This window comes from Narcine bancroftii, chromosome 12, assembly GCF_036971445.1.
Source record: "Narcine bancroftii isolate sNarBan1 chromosome 12, sNarBan1.hap1, whole genome shotgun sequence".
NCBI lineage: Eukaryota > Metazoa > Chordata > Chondrichthyes > Torpediniformes > Narcinidae > Narcine > Narcine bancroftii.
In genome coordinates, this window is record NC_091480.1 from 56,670,107 (window position 1) to 56,692,069 (window position 21,963).

The 21,963-nt window shown below is 44.2% G+C and overlaps 1 protein-coding gene across 3 annotated transcripts in view; it reads right to left on the reverse strand.

Annotated features, from left to right (window-relative positions):
* The window catches only part of prim1 (DNA primase subunit 1), a 29,547-nt gene extending 14,412 nt beyond the window's left edge, over window positions 1-15,135 (reverse strand). The window contains exons 1-7 of one of the 3 annotated variants that reach the window (XM_069906006.1): window positions 14,996-15,135; window positions 10,693-10,751; window positions 9,868-9,974; window positions 8,661-8,734; window positions 5,417-5,553; window positions 5,261-5,319; window positions 3,899-4,009 (exon numbers count right to left, since the gene is read on the reverse strand). In XM_069906006.1, coding sequence (XP_069762107.1) covers window positions 3,899-4,009; window positions 5,261-5,319; window positions 5,417-5,553; window positions 8,661-8,734; window positions 9,868-9,974; window positions 10,693-10,751; window positions 14,996-15,110 — 662 coding nt within the window. In that variant the 5' untranslated portion in view covers window positions 15,111-15,135. Of the gene's footprint in view, window positions 1-3,898; window positions 4,010-5,260; window positions 5,320-5,416; window positions 5,554-8,660; window positions 8,735-9,867; window positions 9,975-10,593; window positions 10,752-14,995 lie in introns of all 3 variants that reach the window. The other 2 variants (XM_069906005.1, XM_069906007.1) reach the window with 2 other exon arrangements.
* Between the last annotated feature and the right edge of the window lie 6,828 nt (window positions 15,136-21,963).

The following is a 21,963-nucleotide window of genomic DNA, read 5'->3' on the forward strand; positions in this document are numbered from 1 at the left end:
AAACAACATCTTTTTAACCACAGGAACTCTTAAAGAACTTAACATTCAGTTTCTTGGCAATATTAGTCCTGCACAATGCTCCCAAGAGGTTGTGTAACATCCTGGGACAACCTGACCTAGTTATTTACAGCAGAGCATTTGCACCACTCTTGCCTTGTGTGTGGTCCTATGACAGAGTCCAACGTGCAAGTCACACCACTCTGCATGTGCATGCCATCTAAGAATTTCATGGTTATCGAGAAACAAACAAGTTGACAGCAAATACAAGTTTGAAAAAATCAGTTTATTCTGAGAGAACAGCCTCACTTTTGATACAACTGAGTGGGCCTGGAATTAAGCTAGATATTAAATCTATTTCCAAAAAGGATATTAAAGACTCTTACTCACATCACATAACAATTTTGTTCTAACAGCGGAATTTTAACATGCACTCCAGGATTTCTGATCCCAAAACATAACCACTATATTAGTGTTTATCAAATATTAATTTTCAGGATTCAGATGCAGTCAAAATAGTCAGAAACAATTCCCCTTGAGAAGGTGATGATGAGCCCGTTGCAGTTTTTCAGAGGACAATGCCTCAATGTTGTCTTGGTCACAGTGCGTGCAGGGATGAGATACTTCATTTGCTGAGGATTTGCAAATGGAATCGAGCATTTTGTAGTATTAATGAGCCAAAAGCAATCTGCTGGTCCCAACCATTTTGGAGTTGTACTGTACATGGGTTTGCAGATTTGACCAGCTCCCCTTTGAAATATGGGTACTGTAACAATCCTTCCCAGCAGGGAAATGAGTAGGATTAAGGAAGCAGGACATGAGGCAGATGACAGGCTTTTCTAGTTTTATTTTTAGCTCTTTCTTTTTATTCCCTACCTGGTTGTTTTATTCCTAGGTTACTGTAGGAGTCATTGATCCCATCAGTATTTGTATCTGTATAATTTATATGACCATATGTATTGGGGTGGGGGGGGGGGGGGAAATAAATACAGACTCAGCATGTTATTTGAGTGTTGAAAGGGATTGTATCGTTGGTTTGAATTTTTATGAGTCTACGAAAATCAAAAATAAAATATTCAAAAAAAAATTTGGAAGTGGAAATTTTCTCCAGAACGTTGGTTATGTTTTCTTTTCTTCTTTGGCTTGGCTTCGCGGACTAAGATTTATGGAGGGGTAATGTCCACGTCAGCTGCAGGCTCGTTTGTGGCTGACAAGTCCGATGCGGGACAGGCAGACACGATTGCAGCGGTTGCAAGGGAAAATTGGTTGGTTGGGGTTGGGTGTTGGGTTTTTCCTCCTTTGTCTTTTGTCAGTGAGGTGGGCTCTGCAGTCTTCTTCAAAGGAGGTTGCTGCCCGCCAAACTGTGAGGCACCAAGATGCACGGTTTGAGGCGATATCAGCCCACTGGCGGTGGTCAATGTGGCAGGCACCAAGAGATTTCTTTAGGCAGTCCTTGTACCTCTTCTTTGGTGCACCTCTGTCACAGTGGCCAGTGGAGAGCTCGCCATATAACACGATCTTGGGAAGGCGATGGTCCTCCATTCTGGAGACATGACCTACCCAGCGCAGTTGGATCTTCAGCAGCGTGGATTCGATGCTGTCGGCCTCTGCCATCTCGAGTACTTCGATGTTAGGGATGAAGTCGCTCCAATGAATGTTGAGGATGGAGCGGAGACAACGCTGGTGGAAGCGTTCTAGGAGCCGTAGGTGATACCGGTAGAGGACCCATGATTCGGAGCCGAACAGGAGTGTGGGTATGACAACGGCTCTGTATACGCTAATCTTTGTGAGGTTTTTCAGTTGGTTGTTTTTCCAGACTCTTTTGTGTAGTCTTCCAAAGGCGCTATTTCCCTTGGCGAGTCTGTTGTCTATCTCGTTGTCGATCCTTGCATCCGATGAAATGGTGCAGCCGAGATAGGTAAACTGGTTGACCGTTTTGAGTTTTGTGTGCCCGATGGAGCTGTGGGGGGGGGGGGGGGGCTGGTAGTCATGGTGGGGAGCTGGCTGATGGAGGACCTCAGTTTTCTACAACCCATCTGTCACATGATTTCCAGGCCAAACATTTTGGCAGTTTCCGCAAAACAGGACATCAAGCGCTGAAGAGCTGGCTCTGAATGGGCAACTAAAGCAGCATCGTCTGCAAAGAGTAGTTCACGGACAAGTTGCTCTTGTGTCTTGGTGTGAGCTTGCAGGCACCTCAGATTGAAGAGACTGCCATCCGTGCGGTACCGGATGTAAACAGCGTCTTCATTGTTGAGGTCTTTCACGGCTTGTTTCCGCATCATGCTGAAGAAGATTGAAAAGAGGGTTGGTGCGAGAACGCAGCCTTGCTTCACGCCATTGTTAATGGAGAAGGGTTCAGACAGCTCATTGCTGTATCTGACCCGACCTTGTTGGTTTTTGTGCAGTTGGATAACCATGTACAATGTTTATCCAGGTGAGTTTCTCCAGCATTGTGTTTCTTCCTCACCATGGTGTCTGCAGACTTTTGTGTTCTACTAGGATGGAATCTTGCAACAGCAAGCAGGTCTAGCATTTACATTAAATCCAATTTATAATAGTTTTAGATTTCAGATTTATTGTCAGAGTACATACATGACATCACATACAACCCTGACATTCTTTTTCCTGCGGGTAAGGCAGAATTACCGCTTACTGCTAGTGCAAAAAAAAACTGTACACATATAAACAAAGAAATGTAAACAAACAGACTGTGCATACAGAGAACAAAAGAAATATCAATAAAGTGCACAAATGAGAGTCCCTGATTGAGTTTGGTGTTGAGGAGTCTGATGGTGGAGGGGGAGCAGCTGTTCCTGAACCTGGAGGTGCAAGTCTTGTGGCAACTAGACCTCTTTCCTGATGGCAGCAGTCCCTGTGACGCCCTGGCTTTATGCTCAGGGGTATTGATGTTCCCCTACCAGACCAGAACACTTTCCACCACACCTGTGTAGAAATTTGCCAGGGTTTCTGATGTCATACGAACCCACCACAAACTCCTGAAGAAGTAGAGGCGCTGACGTGCTTTCTTCACGATGCCATTAGTGTGTTTGGTCCAGGAAAGATCTTCTAAGAAGCGACTCCCAAGAACTTAAATTTGCTCACCCTCTCCACCTCTGATCCCCCAATGATCACTGGTTTTCCCTTCCTGAAGTCAACAATCACCTACTTAGTTTTGGTGGCATTGAGTGCAAGATTGTTGTTGGTGCACCATTCGGCCAAGTTTTCAATCTCCCTCCCATATGCTGACTCATCACCCCTTTTTATACAACCCACTACCATAGTATTGTTGTACTGAACAACACATTTGTAGGTGTAAACTGAGTAGAGCAGGGGGCTAAGAACACAGCCCTGTGGTGCTCCGGTACTGTTGGAGATTGTGACGATGTTCTTACAAATCCTCATTGATTGTGGTCTGGAGGTGAGGTAACTCCAAATACACAGTGGAGTGTTGAGTCACAGGTCTTACAGTTTTCTGATCAGTTTTGAGGGGATGATGGTGTTAAACGCCGATAAAGAGCATCCTGAACAATTCATCTTTACTGTCCAGGTGTTCCAGGGTTTTGTATAGAGCTAGTGAGATGCCATCTGCCATAGACCTGTTGCTACAATAGGTGAACTGGAACATATCCCAACATCAAAGAAAGTCCAAACTGTAACAGCAGAATGTTTCTCACACCAGCCATGAGAACATGACTTTGGCGTTGAACAATTTTCTTGTTAGGTGTGACTGTGGACACACCAAGAGCTGGACCATCTTGGCTTGATTGAAGGATGGGCTCAGGGACAGGACAGAAGCATTTACTCAGAGAATGCAACAACCCATCTGTCACAGCAATTAAATGCAATGAAATTTAAAACAATTGATTCACCAAATAGGACTTATTCCGATGAAAGGATATCATCAGGGACCAAAGCTAAGATCTTTTGCCATGTTTCTTTAGTGCTAAAGAGATCTTGTTTATTCACAGCATAGTTTTCAAAATAACCATCTATCACATTCAAAGCTTCCCTGCAGGTAAATGAAAGGGTTAACAATAAGGATATGTTTAAACAGACACCAACTAACCCTTTCCTTTCTGCTCTCTAGATCCTGCCAAAAACTAGGGGGTGGCAGAGTTGGCATAGCGGTTAGCACAACACCTTTACAGCGCCAGTGATCAGGTCCAGGGTTCAAATCATGCGCTGTCTGTAAGGAGTTTGTATGTTCTCCCCATGTCTGTGTGGGTTTTCTCCAGGGACTCCCACCATTCAAAAACATACCGGGCATCATAGGTTAATTGGGTGTGATTGTGCAGCACGGGCTCACTTTATGTCTAAATTTTTTTTTTAAATTAAATTTGTTTACATCTGGACTTTTTAAAAATCTAAGACATTAAATTCAGTGCACAGCTAGTCATAACTGACTTTAAAATTTCCATAAAATACAAAACTAATCAGAGTATGAGCCCAATAAAACAACACTCCCATATCTCACAAAAATCCCATTTCACTTATCTAATCATCACAGAATCAGAAGTCTTAAGATGCTCGTTAAATAGAAAATCCTCCAACTCACTGAGATCTGCTAGTCACATGCAAAAATCTTGACGTAGGTTCATATTTCAAATCTTCACATTGGCAATACATCAGAAACTCCACAGAACATAAAATACTTGAGTTTTAATAGCTAGTCGGGGCTTGACCTCCACTGTGATTAATAGAGCTCTTAGTACTCATTAATGTCATTCTACCCTTAAAAATGTTAAGGAAAATATGCATTTCAATGGCATCATACTTTTGTTTTCAATTTAGACAGATAGCACAGTAACAGGCGCTTTGGCCCCACGAGCCCAATCACACCCAATTGACCTACAACCCCCGGTACACACGAGAACATACAAACTCCTTACAGACAGCGCTGGATTTGAACCCTGGTCCAAGTCACTGTAACAGCATTTCGCTAACTGCTATGCTGTGTCACCCTTAATCATGTTCCAGATCTCCAGTGACAAGGCAAGTCCTAAAAACCTAAAATGTCCTCCTACACTGGCCCTAGGTACACCTTGCCCCAAATGTAGGACAGACTTACCAGAGGTGAGCAATTCCCTGGAACTGGTCCTCTCATGCTTTGATCTCTGGAAACAGAGCTTAAACACATGGAAGAATTCAAAGGCAGAATGGTGCCAATGAGCTACAAGTGACATTTCCTAACTTCAAACCACTTTTGGATACATTCTCCATAGCCATAAGTAGAACTATTTCCATACTCTACAACACTTACTCAATTGAAGGGTGAATGGGATGAATCAGATGTGTTTTCTTAATTGTATCAATGCCACCCTGTAAAATAACCAATCACATTTAACAGGCTGAACAGCTGTATGCTGCACTTTCTATAAAACAGCAATCAATCTCAGGGTTTTCATAAGACACGTACCTTGACCACACTCAGGTACTCTGCAATAGCTGAGCGAGCTGCCTGGGAAAGCTTCCGTGCATTTTCATCACAAACCCAGCAATGTACCCCTCTTCGACCAGAATATACCCAAAGACGATGCAAAAACCCAAAGTCCTCTGCGGAGTGAATGCAAACCAATTATTCATCAAAGTTTTATTTGTCTGGGTCCCAGTGATATGCAGACATATTGATGGACTTGGTGGCTTTGCTAGATATTTAAAAAAGGGCTTTGTTCTCCTCTCTTCTTTTCAACTCAAATTTCAAAGGAGTTTAGCAAATTGAAGTTCTTGCGTGTCATGCCACAAAAATTACTTCTAGTGCTTGAATGTACAGCTCAGAAACAGGTGATTTGGATCGCTCCTTCTCTGCCAGTCCACATTTATGATCTTAGCACACAGCAAGGTGGTAGGGTGAGAGTAATGGCTCCCCCTCATAGGAAAGAAGATCCTGGAATTGTCCCAGCAGCAAAAGAGACCAGTCCAATAGTGGCAGTACACACTCTTGTGCAATGCCTTTGGAAAATGCAGTTTACCTGCCATTCTCAATGAGAGTGTTACGAGTTCAGAGGACCCCAAAACCCAGCAGCAATAGACAAATGGTTACTTAAACAAAAGTTGCTTTTAATTATCTTTAAACATGAAAACAGAATCACACTTTAACTTATTGCAATTGACTTCACTAATCTAACTTCTAATTCTAAGCGCACGTGTATGTAATGTGTGTGTAAGTTCAGAAAAGTTCTTTGATTCACAGTCCAATCACACTTCTCATTTCTCCAATTCTTATACTGTGCGCAGAATTTAATATTTATAAAGTTCACCAGGCTTTGGTGCTTGAAAGATAAATGGCTGCTGCTCAAAGTTCTTGTGGGTTTTCAGAGAGATTTGTTGTTCGCTGGACACCCACAACTGATCCCTTTTTAAATCAGCCACTTCAGTGTCTTGCCAAAGAAACTTGCCCCCTCAGGGTTCTCCAGATCATAACCGCTTTCATTCAGGTCACCACAGAGTTCCTTTCTGTTTCTCTTATTTCAAGTGAAACATTAGGCAGCAAGTCTTCTCGTCTTGCATGAACCACAAGGGCTTTGACCAGGATGAACTAAGCACTCACAACCAAATGGGGTTTTCCACAAGCTTTCCAGCTTGTCCAGTTCCAGTCCCAGCTGGTGACTGTAAAACTGCAGAACTGATCTTTGTCTCTCTCTCGGAAAAAAAAAGCCTGTTTTACTCTCTTTGCTTGTAAAACCACATGACCCTCCTAGAACAGATAGTTCCCCTCCAGACAGTCTGCTCCAACATGGTCTATCATGTGTTGCCCTTTTGTAAACAACAATCCATTAGTGAAGTCTCGGGCACTCTCCAAAGTCTTTGCGAAGGCTCTTCGCACTGACATGTCTAGCATTAGCAGAGCTCCAGTATTTTAAATAAGATCTGTTTTAAAGTGTTTGTATGTGAACCTACACTAACAAACCCTGCCCCAATTTATCTCCCAAAAACATATCTATATACAATACAAACACAACATAATCTGTCACCAGGGCCACAGCACATTTGGGGGTGGGGGGGGAGGGGCACAGACTGAATGCATAAAATATTTTTTATGCAGTCAGTAGGAGAAAAGTACAGAAGAAAGCAACTAAACGTGACTGCTTCATCCCTGGGGGCTCCGGTTTCCTCCCACTGTTCAAAATATACGAGGGTTGTAAGTCAAATGGGTGTGATTTGGCGGCACGGGCTCATGGACCAAAACGACCTGTTACCGTGCTGTTATGTCTAAATTTAAATTCCAAGTTAAGGCATTGCCTACTGTGTTACTGCCAGCCTAAACCAGCCATTCTCAACAACGGTTATATGTCCCCTGGGGGCCACAGCACATTTATTGGTGGGGGGGGGGGGGGTGGAAATAGATTGAAAGCAAACATTTTTTTTGTGTTTTTAATAGTTGGTAGGCCAGACGTATGGAAGACACCAACTAAACTTGACTGCTTCATAGGGAAGGGGACCCATAAACTTTGAGCAGAATCCTAAGGAGGCCATAGCCCAAAAAATGGTTGAGAGTGGCTGGCCAAAACCATCATGGTTTAAATCGCTGATCAGATTGATTAGAAGTATACAGATGGTCAACATTCGATGGGATTACATTGCAGCAAACACAAACGAATCATAAGTTGAAGAAATCATAAGTCAAAAAAGAATACGTTGTGGCGCCACAGATCCTCATGGTGAACTTGCCCCGCTGGTATCGCCACGTGGCGGGGCAGCCATGGGGAAATGGCGTCGTCAGAGGTTTCTCTCTGACTCCACCATCCATTCCAGCGCACACCCTGGACTGCGATTATGATGTCACAATGCTCATGCTGCCCTTATAGGGGCGCGCTGAATGTGAATAAAAACAGTCGCTAACGACCCTCAATGTGGTGGCTGTGTTTCTTCCACTGCTCACACCCCCACAACCTATCATTTTTTATAATTAAATTTTGAATGAATTTATTCCACAATGAAAAAACAATTAACGTACACAGCTTAAAGCACACTGGGCATGAAGAATGTGATCGCTACATAAACTGTAAGCGTGGTTGATTGCTAGAATATGCTGTACGATACTCTCACGTGATGCTGCAATCACCCAGCATCATGACAGTAGCACATCGCAAACATCGAAAAATCTTAAGTTGGACCTTCGTAAGTAGGGGTACATCCTTTAAGCCCCTTGTGATTGAAAGGTGTTGGTGGTTTGAGGGACAAGCATCCTTGTACGTGAAGCACATGCAAGGCAGCATGGAAATGCCCGACAGCTGCTGCCTCTCAGAACCAGCAACCTGGGATTAATCCTGACCTCTGGTGCTCACTGCGTGAAATTTGCATGTTCTGCCCACGACTGCATGGGTTTCCTCCCGTCACCCAAAGACGTGCAGGTCAGTGCAAGTTGTAGCTTCATAATCTACCATTGTCAACTCAGATGAGGCAGAAATATATTACAATTTTCCTCTGGACTCCAGAGGGACCAGGTCAAAGAGAACAATAAAACCTAAACAAGGGGAATTTCCTGTATGTTCTGTGAAAAACATGATGCTCTCCACTGCCCATTCACTCACCAACACACACAACACGACATAGACACTTGACTCAGTGCAGTGGAAGAAAAAGAGTTGCTGCACATAGGAAAGATTGGGGGAAAAAAGCAGAATGACCAAAATGAGGAAAAAAACACTACACAATCTCACCGTCCAATGCTCGATCCAGGATCTTGATGGCAATGGTCATCAGTGTCCAACACTTGTGGCAAATGTCTGCAGAGCTTAAGAAGATAACATCATGGAATTCCTTCAGTTTAATTCCAACACTTTTGCTTCTGCAAAATCTGCCTAAGCTGTTGTCTAAAGCAGTTATTGGAATCCTCACCCATCCCTGCAAACAGCAATGCTTGGCCATAACAAAGGAATTTTAAATTGTAAACTAAAATTATTCAATGAGCCAGAGGGTCAGTGGTTAATGTAATCTGATTCAAAAATTTCCATATTACTCCATTTTAGGTTTAATTTTGTTAAATATAATGTTTAATAACTACCCATGAGTTCAATATTTCAAGAATGAGTATATTCTCATTATATTCCCCATCTTCTTGAAGTTTTGTTGCAAATATAGCAAATAGAAATACAAAACCCTTTTTAATACAGTAGTTACAGTCACAGGATTCAAGATTCCTTTACGGTCACATACACAAAATTTGTTTACCCTGGACCACCAGTCTCGTGCCCTGCCAATGAGAAAGAGAAGTAAAAGAGAGTCTCTTCAGAGACACTGCGTATCTGTGAATTCACGCCACCCCCTTTAATGTTGTCACCTCCTGGACTTCTATAACCTCCATAGCTGCACAGCCTCCCTGTCTGGCCCAGCCCTAGGCCCTTTGCGAGCCCTGCTTAGCATTGGCACCCTCATAGATCCTGGTTCCCATGAGCCAGTCTCCAGCAGCCCACAACCTGGTTCAAGTCCTTCAGTCACCAAGTCCCCTCACATCCACTGCCATGGTTTCCTACCCTGTAGGATCCTCTCCCGGCTTCTCCTTCTTGGCAGGGGGGGGGGGGGGGGGAGGACCACCATTTTGGGCACAGATTTCCGTGGTCTTAGAAGTTAGAAAGAACGCCCACGTCCTTAACAGTGGCAACGCTACCATTTTGATTCCTTGGTAACCCAAACTCTTCAGCTAGAGGATGCGCATGAAAATTTTAACTATACTCAGGTTAATCACACTCTCCTTGCCAAATTCAATTGGGATTTGGGGGTTCATTTGAACAATGTTACTGCAGAGTTGAGATGCCCAAACGTTGATCTCCTATAACACAACCTAGAAAGGTGTTACTTTTACAAACACCTTGGTTTAACGCTGTGGAGCACTGGGCTGGTGTGAAAGGATCAGAAGCATAACCATACCTACAACAGGTTCGCACATCATCATAATCTGTCATATCAATATCAAAGACCAACTCTTTACTTTCTGCTTGGAAAGTTCCTGGCTTCACAGAGTTATGTTGACTAGGCTACAAGAGAAAAAAAAGTTAGAATATTGCCAGAGAAAATATGCAGCACAATTCATCAAATAACTCATCTTTCCTTCACAAAAAGCTTTTAAAACTTAGGTTGGAGGCTGTGTGCAGTTTTGGATGCTCAGCAGTATGAAGGACATCACAAAGTTGGAAGGAAAAAAAAGAGGAGTTTCACCAGGATGATGCCAGGAATGGAGGGCTTGAGTTATAGGGAGAGTATGGTATGGATAGACTGAGACTTTATTCCCTTGTGTAGAAGGCTGAGGGGTGATATTATGAGGGGCACGGATAAAGTGAATGCTCAGTCTTTTTCCCAGTATAGACTATTTTAGAACTATGGTATATGGTGAGAGGGGAGAGATTTAGAAGAGGACTGCGGGACAACCTTTTCACCTTTCCTATCTGGAACAAACTGCCAGTGGGAGCTGTAGAAGAGGGTACAATTACAATGTTCAAGACATTCACATAGGAAAGGTTTTGGAGAAAATGGGCCAAATGCAGGCAAATGGAATGAGCCTAGATGGGAACGAGGCATGGAGTTAGGCCAAAGGTCCTGTTCCATGCCATACAACTGACATATTGGAAACATTAAGAGTAATGGCTATAAAGTAACCTTGTGAGAATAGACAGCTCCAATGTCAATCTTGTAAGGAACCATTTTCTGCACTTCTTTCTCCAACTCATTCTGATTGTTGAAGGACTGGTAACGTACATAGATGTCACCTCTCAGAGTGAAGGAGAATTCGCGATTCTGAAAGTAGTTCTTTGGGACTGTTGGCATAAACAGAAAGCATAACTGTCAAGCCTTTTAAATAAAGTTAACAGTATGGAGCTACAAGGTCATCTGACAGCTTGAGTCTCAGGATCATTCTTCTATTCCCAGCCTACAAATGGCAACTTAGAATAGATTATTAGTTATATTTTGAAGCATGAAAAAAATGGCACGAACAGCTCCAAGAATTTGCAAGTTAGGACAGATGCCCCTCGACTTACGATGGGGTCATGTTCCGATAAACCCATCGTAAGTGGAAAAACCATAAATCGAAAAAGAATACCGCACCTATTGAACATCACAGCCGAGTCTACCTTAACTGAGCTCAGAACATGTACTGTAGCCTACAGTTGGGCAAAATCATCTAACACAGCTATTTTATAATAGTGTTGAATACCTCATGTCATTTATTGAATACTGAAAGAAATTTTGTTCAGCTTCAGCTAGCCCAGCCCAGGCTAGCCTACCTTAAATATACACATACCATAGCCTACAGCTGGGCAAATTTATCTAAAACAAAGCAGGTGTGTTTAGTAGACATGGGACGCACAAACAAAATTTTAAAAAATGCTCTCAACACAGTATTGGTTGTTTACACTTGCAGTTGTTTACACCTGTTAGCATCATCACTAGACTGCGAGCCTGGTCAAGTGGATGCTGCGGCTTCACTGCCATCGCTCAGCATCAAGAGCGAGTATCGTACCGCACATCAAAAGCGCAGGAACAGATCGAAATTCAAAATTCAAAGTACAGATTCTATCATTACTTTGAAAAATCCTCATAAGTAGAGAAGCACCTGTACAGTAAAAGTCCTAAAATCCGGATTGAGTCAGTCCGGATTTTCCGAATCTCAGGCAGTACTTTTAAAATTCAAATTTAAGGAGGAAAATGATCGTTTATTTGTTAGCAAATACAGCAGGCTTCATTTATCGAACCAGTTTTAAAGAAAAATAAAGTCAAGACAAAAATGTAAACAAATGTTTTTCACTACAAAAAAGTGTGTAATAGTTGAAATTATGTTTAAAATTGAGCATTGTAAAAGAAAAATAGACTATACAAATGAATTTTTTTTTGTGATAAGATTACCTGGTCGTTTGTTGCCGCTGTGCATCTGTGGCGGTTCCACATGCACGCACACAAAAGCCCACTAAATATAAAATGTTTGAGAGTCCAGATTCTCAGGACTTTTGCTGTAGCTAGAATAAAAATGCATTTTGGATGCCAAGTATGCTTCTAAAATTTATCCACGAGACAACAAGCTTATTGTGCTATCAACCAAAATACATCTCTCTATTTTGTTGGTCCTTTTACTCCTTTCACTAATGTCTTGGGAAGAAAATTTGCTCCTGTTATCCAGACTAGCCTCTTGTTCCCTTTGTGCAACTCAGCCATTCCAATGTGACAGAACTGTTGGAGTAGTATCACCTTCAGGGCAGTAGCAATGCAACAAAGTAACTCACCATTTCCTTCAAGGGCAATTGACATTTTGCTGACAAAAGCACATTAAAATAATTTTTCTCCCCTTTTGTTTCTTTCAGGTTTTGCACAAAATTTTAGTTGGCCCACAAAAATTTTAATGATCAAGGATCAGTTGCCTCATTATGTGGGAGAATTGCTATGCTAAAATCTAGCATTGAAATGAAATCTCTTAACACGCTGAAGCGCAATAGTTCATAGAATCATACTGTACTCCTCGTCCATGCCAACCACAGACACCAAGCTACTCCAGCCGCATTTTACATTAAGCCTGTCTGCCTTTCCTAGCTTCATTTCCCTATCCACCTATATCGCCATTTTCATTCAGCTATGGACTTGCTCTCTGAGGTGCCTCTGTAAATCAGTGCTCCGAATATTCCTATCATTTACTCCGTATGTCCAAACAGAATTTCACTTCCCAAAGTGTGTAACCTTACACTTGTCTGGATTAAATTCCATTCACCACCACTATTTTAATCGTCCTTCATTATGTGCACGGTTTCATAACTCCAAAGGAAATGGGCCAATGACAATTTTCTCAAGCAAAATATTTCAGTAAAATTTGGGTCTTGAGCAGTGTTTCTCAACCTTCCCTTCCCACCCACATCCCACCTTAAACAATCCCTTACTAATCACAGAGCACCTGTGGCATAGGGTTCACAAGGTGGTATGTGAGTGGAAAGAAAAAGTTAGAAAACCAGTGATCAATACAAATAAATAAAAAAAATAAAATAGGAGCACAATGTACATCCGTATAATGTGTATGAAGTTGTTTTTGATGCTCAACCAATAGATTTTGGAAAAAAATTGTTTCGTAAATATGGTCGTTCTACATTCTCACTGCTGAAATATAAGTGGGCATAGCTTTAATGTGAGAGTGGGAACATTTACAGACAAGTTTGCTTTTCTGGCAGAGTCGTGGGTGCCTGGAATGTGCTGTTAGGTGGAAGCAGATATGACTGTAATGTTTGGGGCATTCAAGCAGGGAATAGAGGGATAATGGACCACGTGCTGGCAGATGCACAGTTTAAATTGGCATCATGACGAGCATGGGCATTATGAACCGAAAGGTCTGTTCCTGTTCAGTGATTTCTCCAAATCAGTTCCAGCCTTTCCCTTTGGCTGCAAGACTAATGAAGTATGTTTTATTAATTTTGAATGATATTCTTATTAAACCATTTGTATTGTGAATGTTTATTTCAGTTGCTAAAGCTTAATAAATTACTGTCCCTCAGAATCTTCTCGAACACTGATACGGGGCTCACCAGCTTTGTGTCTGAGGGTGTAATGAGGGCTCCAACAATCTCCTGCACAAACACAGAACTGCTGGAGCAACTCAGCAGGTCTTGCAGCATCCATAGGAGGTATAGATATATAACTGCCATTTTGGGCCAGAGCTCTTCTTCAAGGTACGAGTGAAAAGAAGGCAGACATCTTAATTACAAGTCTAGGGAGAAGGAAAGAAAGGCCAGGGGGTGGGAGTACTGACTAACAGACAAAAGGTGTTCATTGAAAATGGATGGGCAAGTAGCAGGGAAGAGAGAGAAGGTGACAGAGAGGAAAGGAGACATAGGGATTGATAGGGTTTTAACAAAACCCAGAGAAGTCTGTTAATGTCATCTGGTTGGAGGGTGCCCAGACAGAATATGTGTTGTCCCTCCAACTTACAGATGGTTCCAGTGCACGAGACCATGGGCAGACTGCTTTCCCCAAGTCTCCTTTCCTTTTCCCCCATCTCCTTTCCTCCAAATCTGCATTCACTAAGCCAAACACCCCTCCTCCATTCCTCTCCTGGCCTATCACAGAACCAGTGAAAATTTTCTGTGAAAACAGGGCACCCAGTCCACAGTCCTCCGTGCTCCTTCCATCCATATAGCTGACCAAATTTGTCTTAAATGTGAAAATTGCACTCGCATTTGTCATTTCAGCTGGCAGCACATTCTACACTCCCACTACTATGTGTGAAGTCCTCCCCCACCCTCAAACTTTTCCCTTTTGACCCTGGTTGAAGGCAAAGAATCTCACAGCTGTATGTGATGTCATGTGTTTACTCTGTCAGTAAATCTGAAATCTAGCTCAAGTCCTCTGATTTGTATCTCACCTACCCTTTAGTGGAAAATGCGACCCACAATTAATCTGTCTGTCCCCCTCATCATTTTAAATACCTTGATCAAATCTCCCCTCATTCTTCTACACTCCAGGGAATAAAGTCCTAACCTGTTTAACCTTTCACTGTAACTCAGTTCCTGGAGTCCCTGCAACATCCTAGCAAATCTCCTCTGCCCTCTTTTCTACCCTATTAATAGCCTTTCTGTAGTGAGGTGACCAGAACTGCAAACAATACTCCAAATTTTGTCTCACCGTACCCAATTCGCACCTTTCGTCTATTGGCTGTACACCGCCCCCCCCCCCCTCCCCCCCTCTTATCCCCAGTCTTTTCATACAGATGCCTGCCCGCTTTTTACTCGTACCTTGAAGGGCTCAGGCCCAAAACATCGGATGCTACGTGACTTTTGCTGAGCTCGTCCACCACTTCTGGCGCGTTTTCCCCGCCCCTCTGCAGACCTTCCTGCTTCACCCCAACAATCTCCGGCCTTGTCCAGGACGCATTCACCCTCGCACCGCGCCAGCTCCACAAAAGCGCAGCCCCACTCTCCACAGAAAATCCGCCCAAAATGGCAGAAGAGAAAAAATTACATCGAAATCATTACACACATCAATTTATTCTCAGAAGCAAGCCAATTAATTTTTTTTTCTCTCTCCTTACCGCCGCCGTAACTCAGCCACCTGAAGTACTGAGAAAACGGGAAGAGCCGCCTGTAATAAACCGACAGCAAGTCTGGCAACTCAGACGCATCAAACCCGCCCTCGGGTAACGCCATTTTAAGCGCGCGAAGGAGGAAAAATAAAAAATCGCGCCAAAAGCTCTCAACCGGAAGCCCTCTCCGGTCCCCGGAAGCGACATGCGAAGCTTGCCGGGAGATGTAGGCTTGCTACTGGGTTTTGTCCCTCTCGGGAAAGGACGTGTCAGACTTGCTTCACGTCAGGTACGAGAAACGCCACAAGACGTGAAAAAAAAAGCACTTTTTTCTTCTTTCGTGCATATTTATTACAAAATATTTTTATTAATATTAAGAAATACACCATCTTTGATTTGTTATGAAGGTAGAAGTGTTGATTAATGACGTAATGATAAGAATTCTGGTTTTTATTGACTAAACAGCTTTCTTCGTAGTGGGTTTAGATTTTTTATTATAAAATATTAATACAATATAATTTGTTTAATTGAAAACCTTGGATGAATTTAAGTAATGTATCTTTTTGACTTTAACATATCCTTTTGTACTCTGTATTTTTGGATGTGGAATTTCAATATTAATAAAAATATTGAAAAAGATGAAATACATGTATTCATGTATGTAGTTTTTAAATTGCTAATTTGAATACATTTTAATAATCAAAAAGAACACCTATACCAAATATTTTCAAAATCCTGACTGATTATTGTGAGTGTCCATCTTTGGAATCAGTGAAAATCCATTGTCAGGGCTGTGTGAATTAGCTCTGTCAGGTGTTGCTATGTCAGGAATGAATGATGCTTCGACTTCAAAAACTTCATGATGGTGTGAGGGTGGCTGGGGCGCCAGGAACTTGGACGGGCAGGTGGGCAGCCAGGGGCTAGGAAAGAGTCTGCAGTCTGAGAATGTATTTATAAATGGGATGTCAAATAGTTATCTGGCAGGAAGAACAACCCCTTACTAAAACATACACTATATGTGTGGAACAAAATTAATCAATGAATAGGCCAGAAAGTGGGGTTGACTCCAAAAGCCCCCCTGACTCAGAATAATTTAATAGCATTGACTATTGGTAACAAGATCCTGGACACCTAGTGCCAAAAGGGAATCAGAGGTGTATCGAGGACTGTTATGAGTGGGGGCAGCTCATGTCATTTGGGCAGTTAAAAATTAAATATGATTTGTCAAATAGGATACTCTTTTGCTACTTTCAGTTAAGATCTTTCTTGAGAGACAAATGGGGTCCAACCATGGCCCAACCGGAGTGCAGTAACATGGAGACTGATTCAAAGAGAGAACACAAAAAAGTTTATTTCAGCAGTGTATTCCCTGTTCAAAGCAGAGGGCCCGAAACTGGAGCTTCATAGGTAAAGGCAGAGATGGGAGTCGGACCTAGATGTTACGATAGATGAACAGTCCTGTCAGACCTGTGTCATGATAGCATGACCACAATAATTAACTCATGATATAGACTGGTGCAGTATAATTTTCTTCACCATCTATACCTCAAGCCACAGAAATTGAATAAAGTTAATCAGAAATTTTGGATGAATGTTTTAGGTGCGGCATTGAGACAGACTCAACCTGGTCGTGCTCCAAGGTGAGGCCCTTTTGGGTAGAGCTAAGCCAAGCCCGAGAAAAACTCATAAATAAAGAGTTTCCACAGGACCCAGTGTTATTCCTGTTGGGAACCATCATGGACATAAGGCTTACAATGAGGCTGTCCAAATTTCAAATCCAATTTGTGTTGATTGCTCTGGTGGTGGCCAGGACATGCATAGTGGTTACCTGGAAGTCAGACTCTCATCTGGGCATTGCACGTTGGAATATGGAAATGCAGAGCTTTGTTCCTGTGGAGAAAGTAACAATTATTATAAGGAAATAATATGAAATTTTTCTTAAAATCTGGCAACCTTACCTGCGTTACATAGGTGCAAGGATGTAGGTGGTCCCCTGTGCTTTGCTGCCTACCCACTCCCTCCCTTGCCCTTCCTCTCCTGGGGGGTGGGTTCCATTCCAATCAGGCAAAGTCAAGATGAATGTAAGAGACCTGGAGGGTGGGTGTTGAGCTCCGACAGACCCTTTTTAATTTGTTATTTGTCCTCAGTCAGTGGAATCTTGTTTTTTATGATAAATAAGCATTCTTGCCTTTTCATGTAAGTTAAGTTTCCTTATTTAAATGGTTAATGAGTAATTTTGTGTAGTGGCAGGGAGGGGAGATAAAACCAGACTCAGTAGAAGAAATGACTCAGTAGAAGAAATGTAAATATACTTGATGAATATGATTGTTGTACTGTGAATTATTGGAACTGTCTGAGTTTGGAAAAATCATAAATAAAATATTTTTTAAAAAAGAGTCCGCAGTCTGTCGGGAGCTCGGATGGTCTCAGCCCATATATTTCTGCGAGCCGTGCATTATATGTCAAAGAGCCGCAAATGGCTTGCGAGCCGTGGTTTGGCCACTCTTGACATACAGCGTTTACTGATCCATTCTCCTTCCCCATATGTCATTATGTGACATTCCTTAGGTTCTACTTGCCATGGTGTGCAGTTCATGTATATGTTGAGCACTGAGTAATCCTTGCCTCAAGGTGTCCAATATTTTCAATCACACTGGTCAACAAATTTTTTCAAAAGTTCACTTCCTGAAAAAAATTGGGGATTATGATAGACAACTTCAAACTGAACACAAAAATAATTTCAGATTTGCTGCATCATGGAGGAAGTTGGAGAAACATTAAATTAACTTCTATTGAATTTAACATGTTTAATCACGTAATGATACTGACACACTGCATTATTTCGACTGACCTAAAATTGTTTTGTTGTACTCAGCATCTGATGCCTCTCGTGTCAATGTCCAACAATAGTCGGCCGGCGTTGATGGATTCCAGTTGCCCTGATACCGCTTTTCCACGGTCACCATGTCCTGGTGATACCTTTCACCGTGTTCATCACTGACGGCACCAAGATCAGCCGGGAAGGAGTCCACGTGCGAATGCAGGAAATGAATTTCCAATGACATGTTGCACTTCATGCTTTTGTCTGGTTGAAGTCGACTTAAAATATGACAGGAAATCACAAAAAAAGGTTACATCTTAAAAAAACGGTACATGATAGGAAAATTTTAAGGTGGTTTTTGTGATTAGCAGCCCCAAAAATACATCCACAAGTGTTTAGGAAGCAAAATCTTGGTTGTCCAGTGTTATCATTGCAACCCTACAACACCAACTGTCCTGTGCAAATCCCTTCCTCAACCAATCAAATCTTACCTTCAGCATCCTGTGGGTTCTGTTGCCTCAGACCTGTACGCTTTCAAGAACTCCAATCCGTAAATCCAACTGTCCCTCAAAATCCATCTCTGTGACCAAACCTTCAGGTACCCCTCCTAATCTCCACTTTGCCAAAGTGCATTTTTTTCTTTTTTTTCCAAAATCTATTGATTGAGCATCAAAAACAACTGTACACATCATACAGATGTACACTGTGCTCCTATTTTCATTTTTATAACAGAAAAACCAGCACACGTGTACACAAACATTCACATACACCCTCAGATACACACCCAAACTCCCCACCCCCTGACCACCTTGACACTTTTGCTGACAGTATCATCGGTATATTACTGATTGTACCATCTCACAGTTAGTCTTTCACTCTGTATGCATTCGTAATTCTGGGAGGAAACACACAAAGGGATGCCATTTGTAGAAAAATTCTCCGCCAGATCCTCTTAATGTGTATTTGATTTTGTCCAGTTTAATAAAGAAACTGATGTCCTTAGTCTGTGGTGCAATAGAAGGATCCCTGTCAGACGTCCAGTGTAACAAGATTCAACTAATAGGGATGTAAATGCTATCGCATCTTTCTGCAGGGAATTTAGGGAGGTGTCAGAACTTCCAAATATTGCAGTCAACGGGCAGGGTTTCAAATTGACTTTAAATATTTTGGATAGAGTGCTGAAGACTCTGCTCCAGAGCCCTTGTATTTTGGGGCACTGATAAAATATGTGACAGGTGGCAAGGTGGCATTACACCAATTGCATTTGCCCTCTGCCTCAAGGTAAATGACTGACAGTCTGGATTTTGAAAAAAAGTGAAGCCCATGCAGCTCCTTGAACTGAATGTCCCAACCGAGCGCAGGAGGTGGTAGAACAAATTCTCTTAATAGCCTCTTCCCACAGTTCCTCCTCAATTTTCATTTCCAATTCTTGTTCCCATTCTGTCTTTATTTTGGAAAATGAATGTCTTTTAATTGACTGAATAGAACTATAAATGTTTGAAATTGTCCCTCTCACTCTTGGATTAGCTGATATTAGATCTTCCCTATGTCTATATTTTGGATAAGGTGTCTAAAGTGCAAGCTAAATACAAATTGGTGAAAAAGGGACACATTTCATGTTTCATCCATTTGATTCGTGATGGAGAAGACCATTTATAAGCACTAATTGGGAACTTGTATTTGTAAGCCAGCTAACCCTCACCACGCAAGTTAACAATGTTCATTTCATTGAGCCACAAGGCTGTGTAAAAAAAAGATGGAGAGCTTGGTGGCGAGGTGGAGAGCTTAGTGCCGAGGTGGAGAGCTTGGTGGCGAGGTGGAGAGCTTGGTGGCGAAGTGGAGAGCTTGGTGGCGAGGTGGAGAGCTTGATGGCGAGGTGGAGAGCTTGGTGGCGAGGTGGAGAGCTTGGTGGCGAGGTGGAGAGCTTGGCGGGGAGGTGGAGAGCTTGGTGGCGAGGTGGAGAGCTTGGAGGCGAGGTGGAGAGCTTGGTGGAGAGGTGGAAAGCTTGGTGGAGAGCTTAGTGGAGCAGTGGAGAGCTTGGTGGAGAGGTGGAGAGCTTGGTGGAGAGGTGGAAAGCTTGGTGGAGAGCTTAGTGGAGCAGTGGAGAGCTTGGTGGAGAGGTGGGGTGCTTGGTGGAGAGGAGGGGAGCTTGGTGGAGAGCTTAGTGGTGAGGTGGAGAGCTTGGTGGAGAGGTGGAGAGCTTGGTGGTGAGATGGAGAGCTTGGTGACAAGGTGGAGAGCTTGGTGGCAAAGTGGAGAGCTTGGTGGCGAGGTGGAGAGCTTGGTGGCAAGGTGGAGAGCTTGGTGGCGAGGTGGAGAGCTTGGTGGCGAGGTGGAGAGCTTGGTGGCGAGGTGGAGAGCTTGATGGCGAGGTGGAGAGCTTGATGGCGAGGTGGAGAGCTTGGTGGCGAGGTGGAGAGCTTGGTGGCGAGGTGGAGAGCTTGGTGGCGAGGTGGAGAGCTTGGTGGAGAGCTTAGTGGAGCAGTGGAGAGCTTGGTGGAGAGGTGGGGTGCTTGGTGGAGAGGTGGGGAGCTTGGTGGAGAGCTTAGTGGTGAGGTGGAGAGCTTGGTGGAGAGGTGGAGAGCTTGGTGGTGAGATGGAGAGCTTGGTGACGAGGTGGAGAGCTTGTTGGCGAGGTGGAGAGCTTGGTGGCGAGGTGGAGAGCTTGGTGGTGAGGTGGAGAGCTTGGTGGCGAGGTGGAGAGCTTGGTGGCGAGGTGGAGAGCTTGGTGGCGAGGTGGAGAGCTTGGTGGCGAGGTGGAAGAGCTTGGTGGCGAGGTGGAGAGCTTGGTGGCGAGGTGGAGAGCTTGGTGGAGAGGTGGAGAGCTTGGTGGAGAGGTGGAGAGCTTGGTGGAGAGCTGAGTGGAACAGTGGAGAGCTTGGTGGAGAGGTGGAGAGCTTGGTGGAGAGGCGGAAAGCTTGGTGGAGAGGCGGAAAGCTTGGTGGAGAGCTTGGTGGAGAGGCGGAAAGCTTGGTGGAGAGCTTAGTGGAGCAGTGGAGAGCTTGGTGGAGAGGTGGGGTGCTTGGTGGAGAGGTGGGGAGCTTGGTGGAGAGCTTAGTGGTGAGGTGGAGAGCTTGGTGGAGAGGTGGAGAGCTTGGTGGTGAGATGGAGAGCTTGGTGACGAGGTGGAGAGCTTGGTGGCAAGGTGGAGAGCTTGGTGGAGAGCCTGGTGGAGCGGTGGAGAGCTTGGTGGAGCGGTGGAGAGCTTGGTGGAGCGGTGGGGAGCTTGGTGGCGAGGTGGAGAGCTTGGAGGCGAGGTGCAGAGCTTGGTGGAGAGCTTGTTGGCGAGGTGGAGAGCTTGGTGGAGAGGTGGAAAGCTTGGTGGAGAGCTTGGTGGAGCAGTGGAGAGCTTGGTGGAGCAGTGGAGAGCTTGGTGGAGAGGTGGGGATCTTGGTGGAGAGGTGGAAAGCTTGGTGGCGTGGTGGAGAGCTTGGTGGCGAGGTGGAGAGGTTGGTGGCGAGGTGGAGAGCTTGGTGGAGCGGTGGACAGCTTGGTGGAGCGGTCGGGAGCTGGTGGAAAGCTTGGTGGCGAGGTGGAGAGCTTGGTGGAGAGGTGGAGAGCTTGGTGGAGAGGTGGAGAGCTTGGTGGCGAGGTGGAGAGCTTGGTGGCGAGGTGGAGAGCTTGGTGGCGAGGTGGAGAGCTTGGTGGCGAGGTGGAGAGCTTGGTGGAGAGGTGGAGAGCTTGGTGGAGAGGTGGAGAGCTTGGTGGAGAGCTTAGTGGAACAGTGGAGAGCTTGGAGAGGTGGAGAGCTTGGTGGAGAGGCGGAAAGCTTGGTGGAGAGCTTGGTGGAGAGGCGGAAAGCTTGGTGGAGAGCTTAGTGGAGCAGTGGAGAGCTTGGTGGAGAGGTGGGGTGCTTGGTGGAGAGGTGGGGAGCTTGGTGGAGAGCTTAGTGGTGAGGTGGAGAGCTTGGTGGAGAGGTGGAGAGCTTGGTGGTGAGATGGAGAGCTTGGTGACGAGGTGGAGAGCTTGGTGGCAAGGTGGAGAGCTTGGTGGAGAGCCTGGTGGAGCGGTGGAGAGCTTGGTGGAGCGGTGGAGAGCTTGGTGGAGCGGTGGGGAGCTTGGTGGCGAGGTGGAGAGCTTGGAGGCGAGGTGCAGAGCTTGGTGGAGAGCTTGTTGGCGAGGTGGAGAGCTTGGTGGAGAGGTGGAAAGCTTGGTG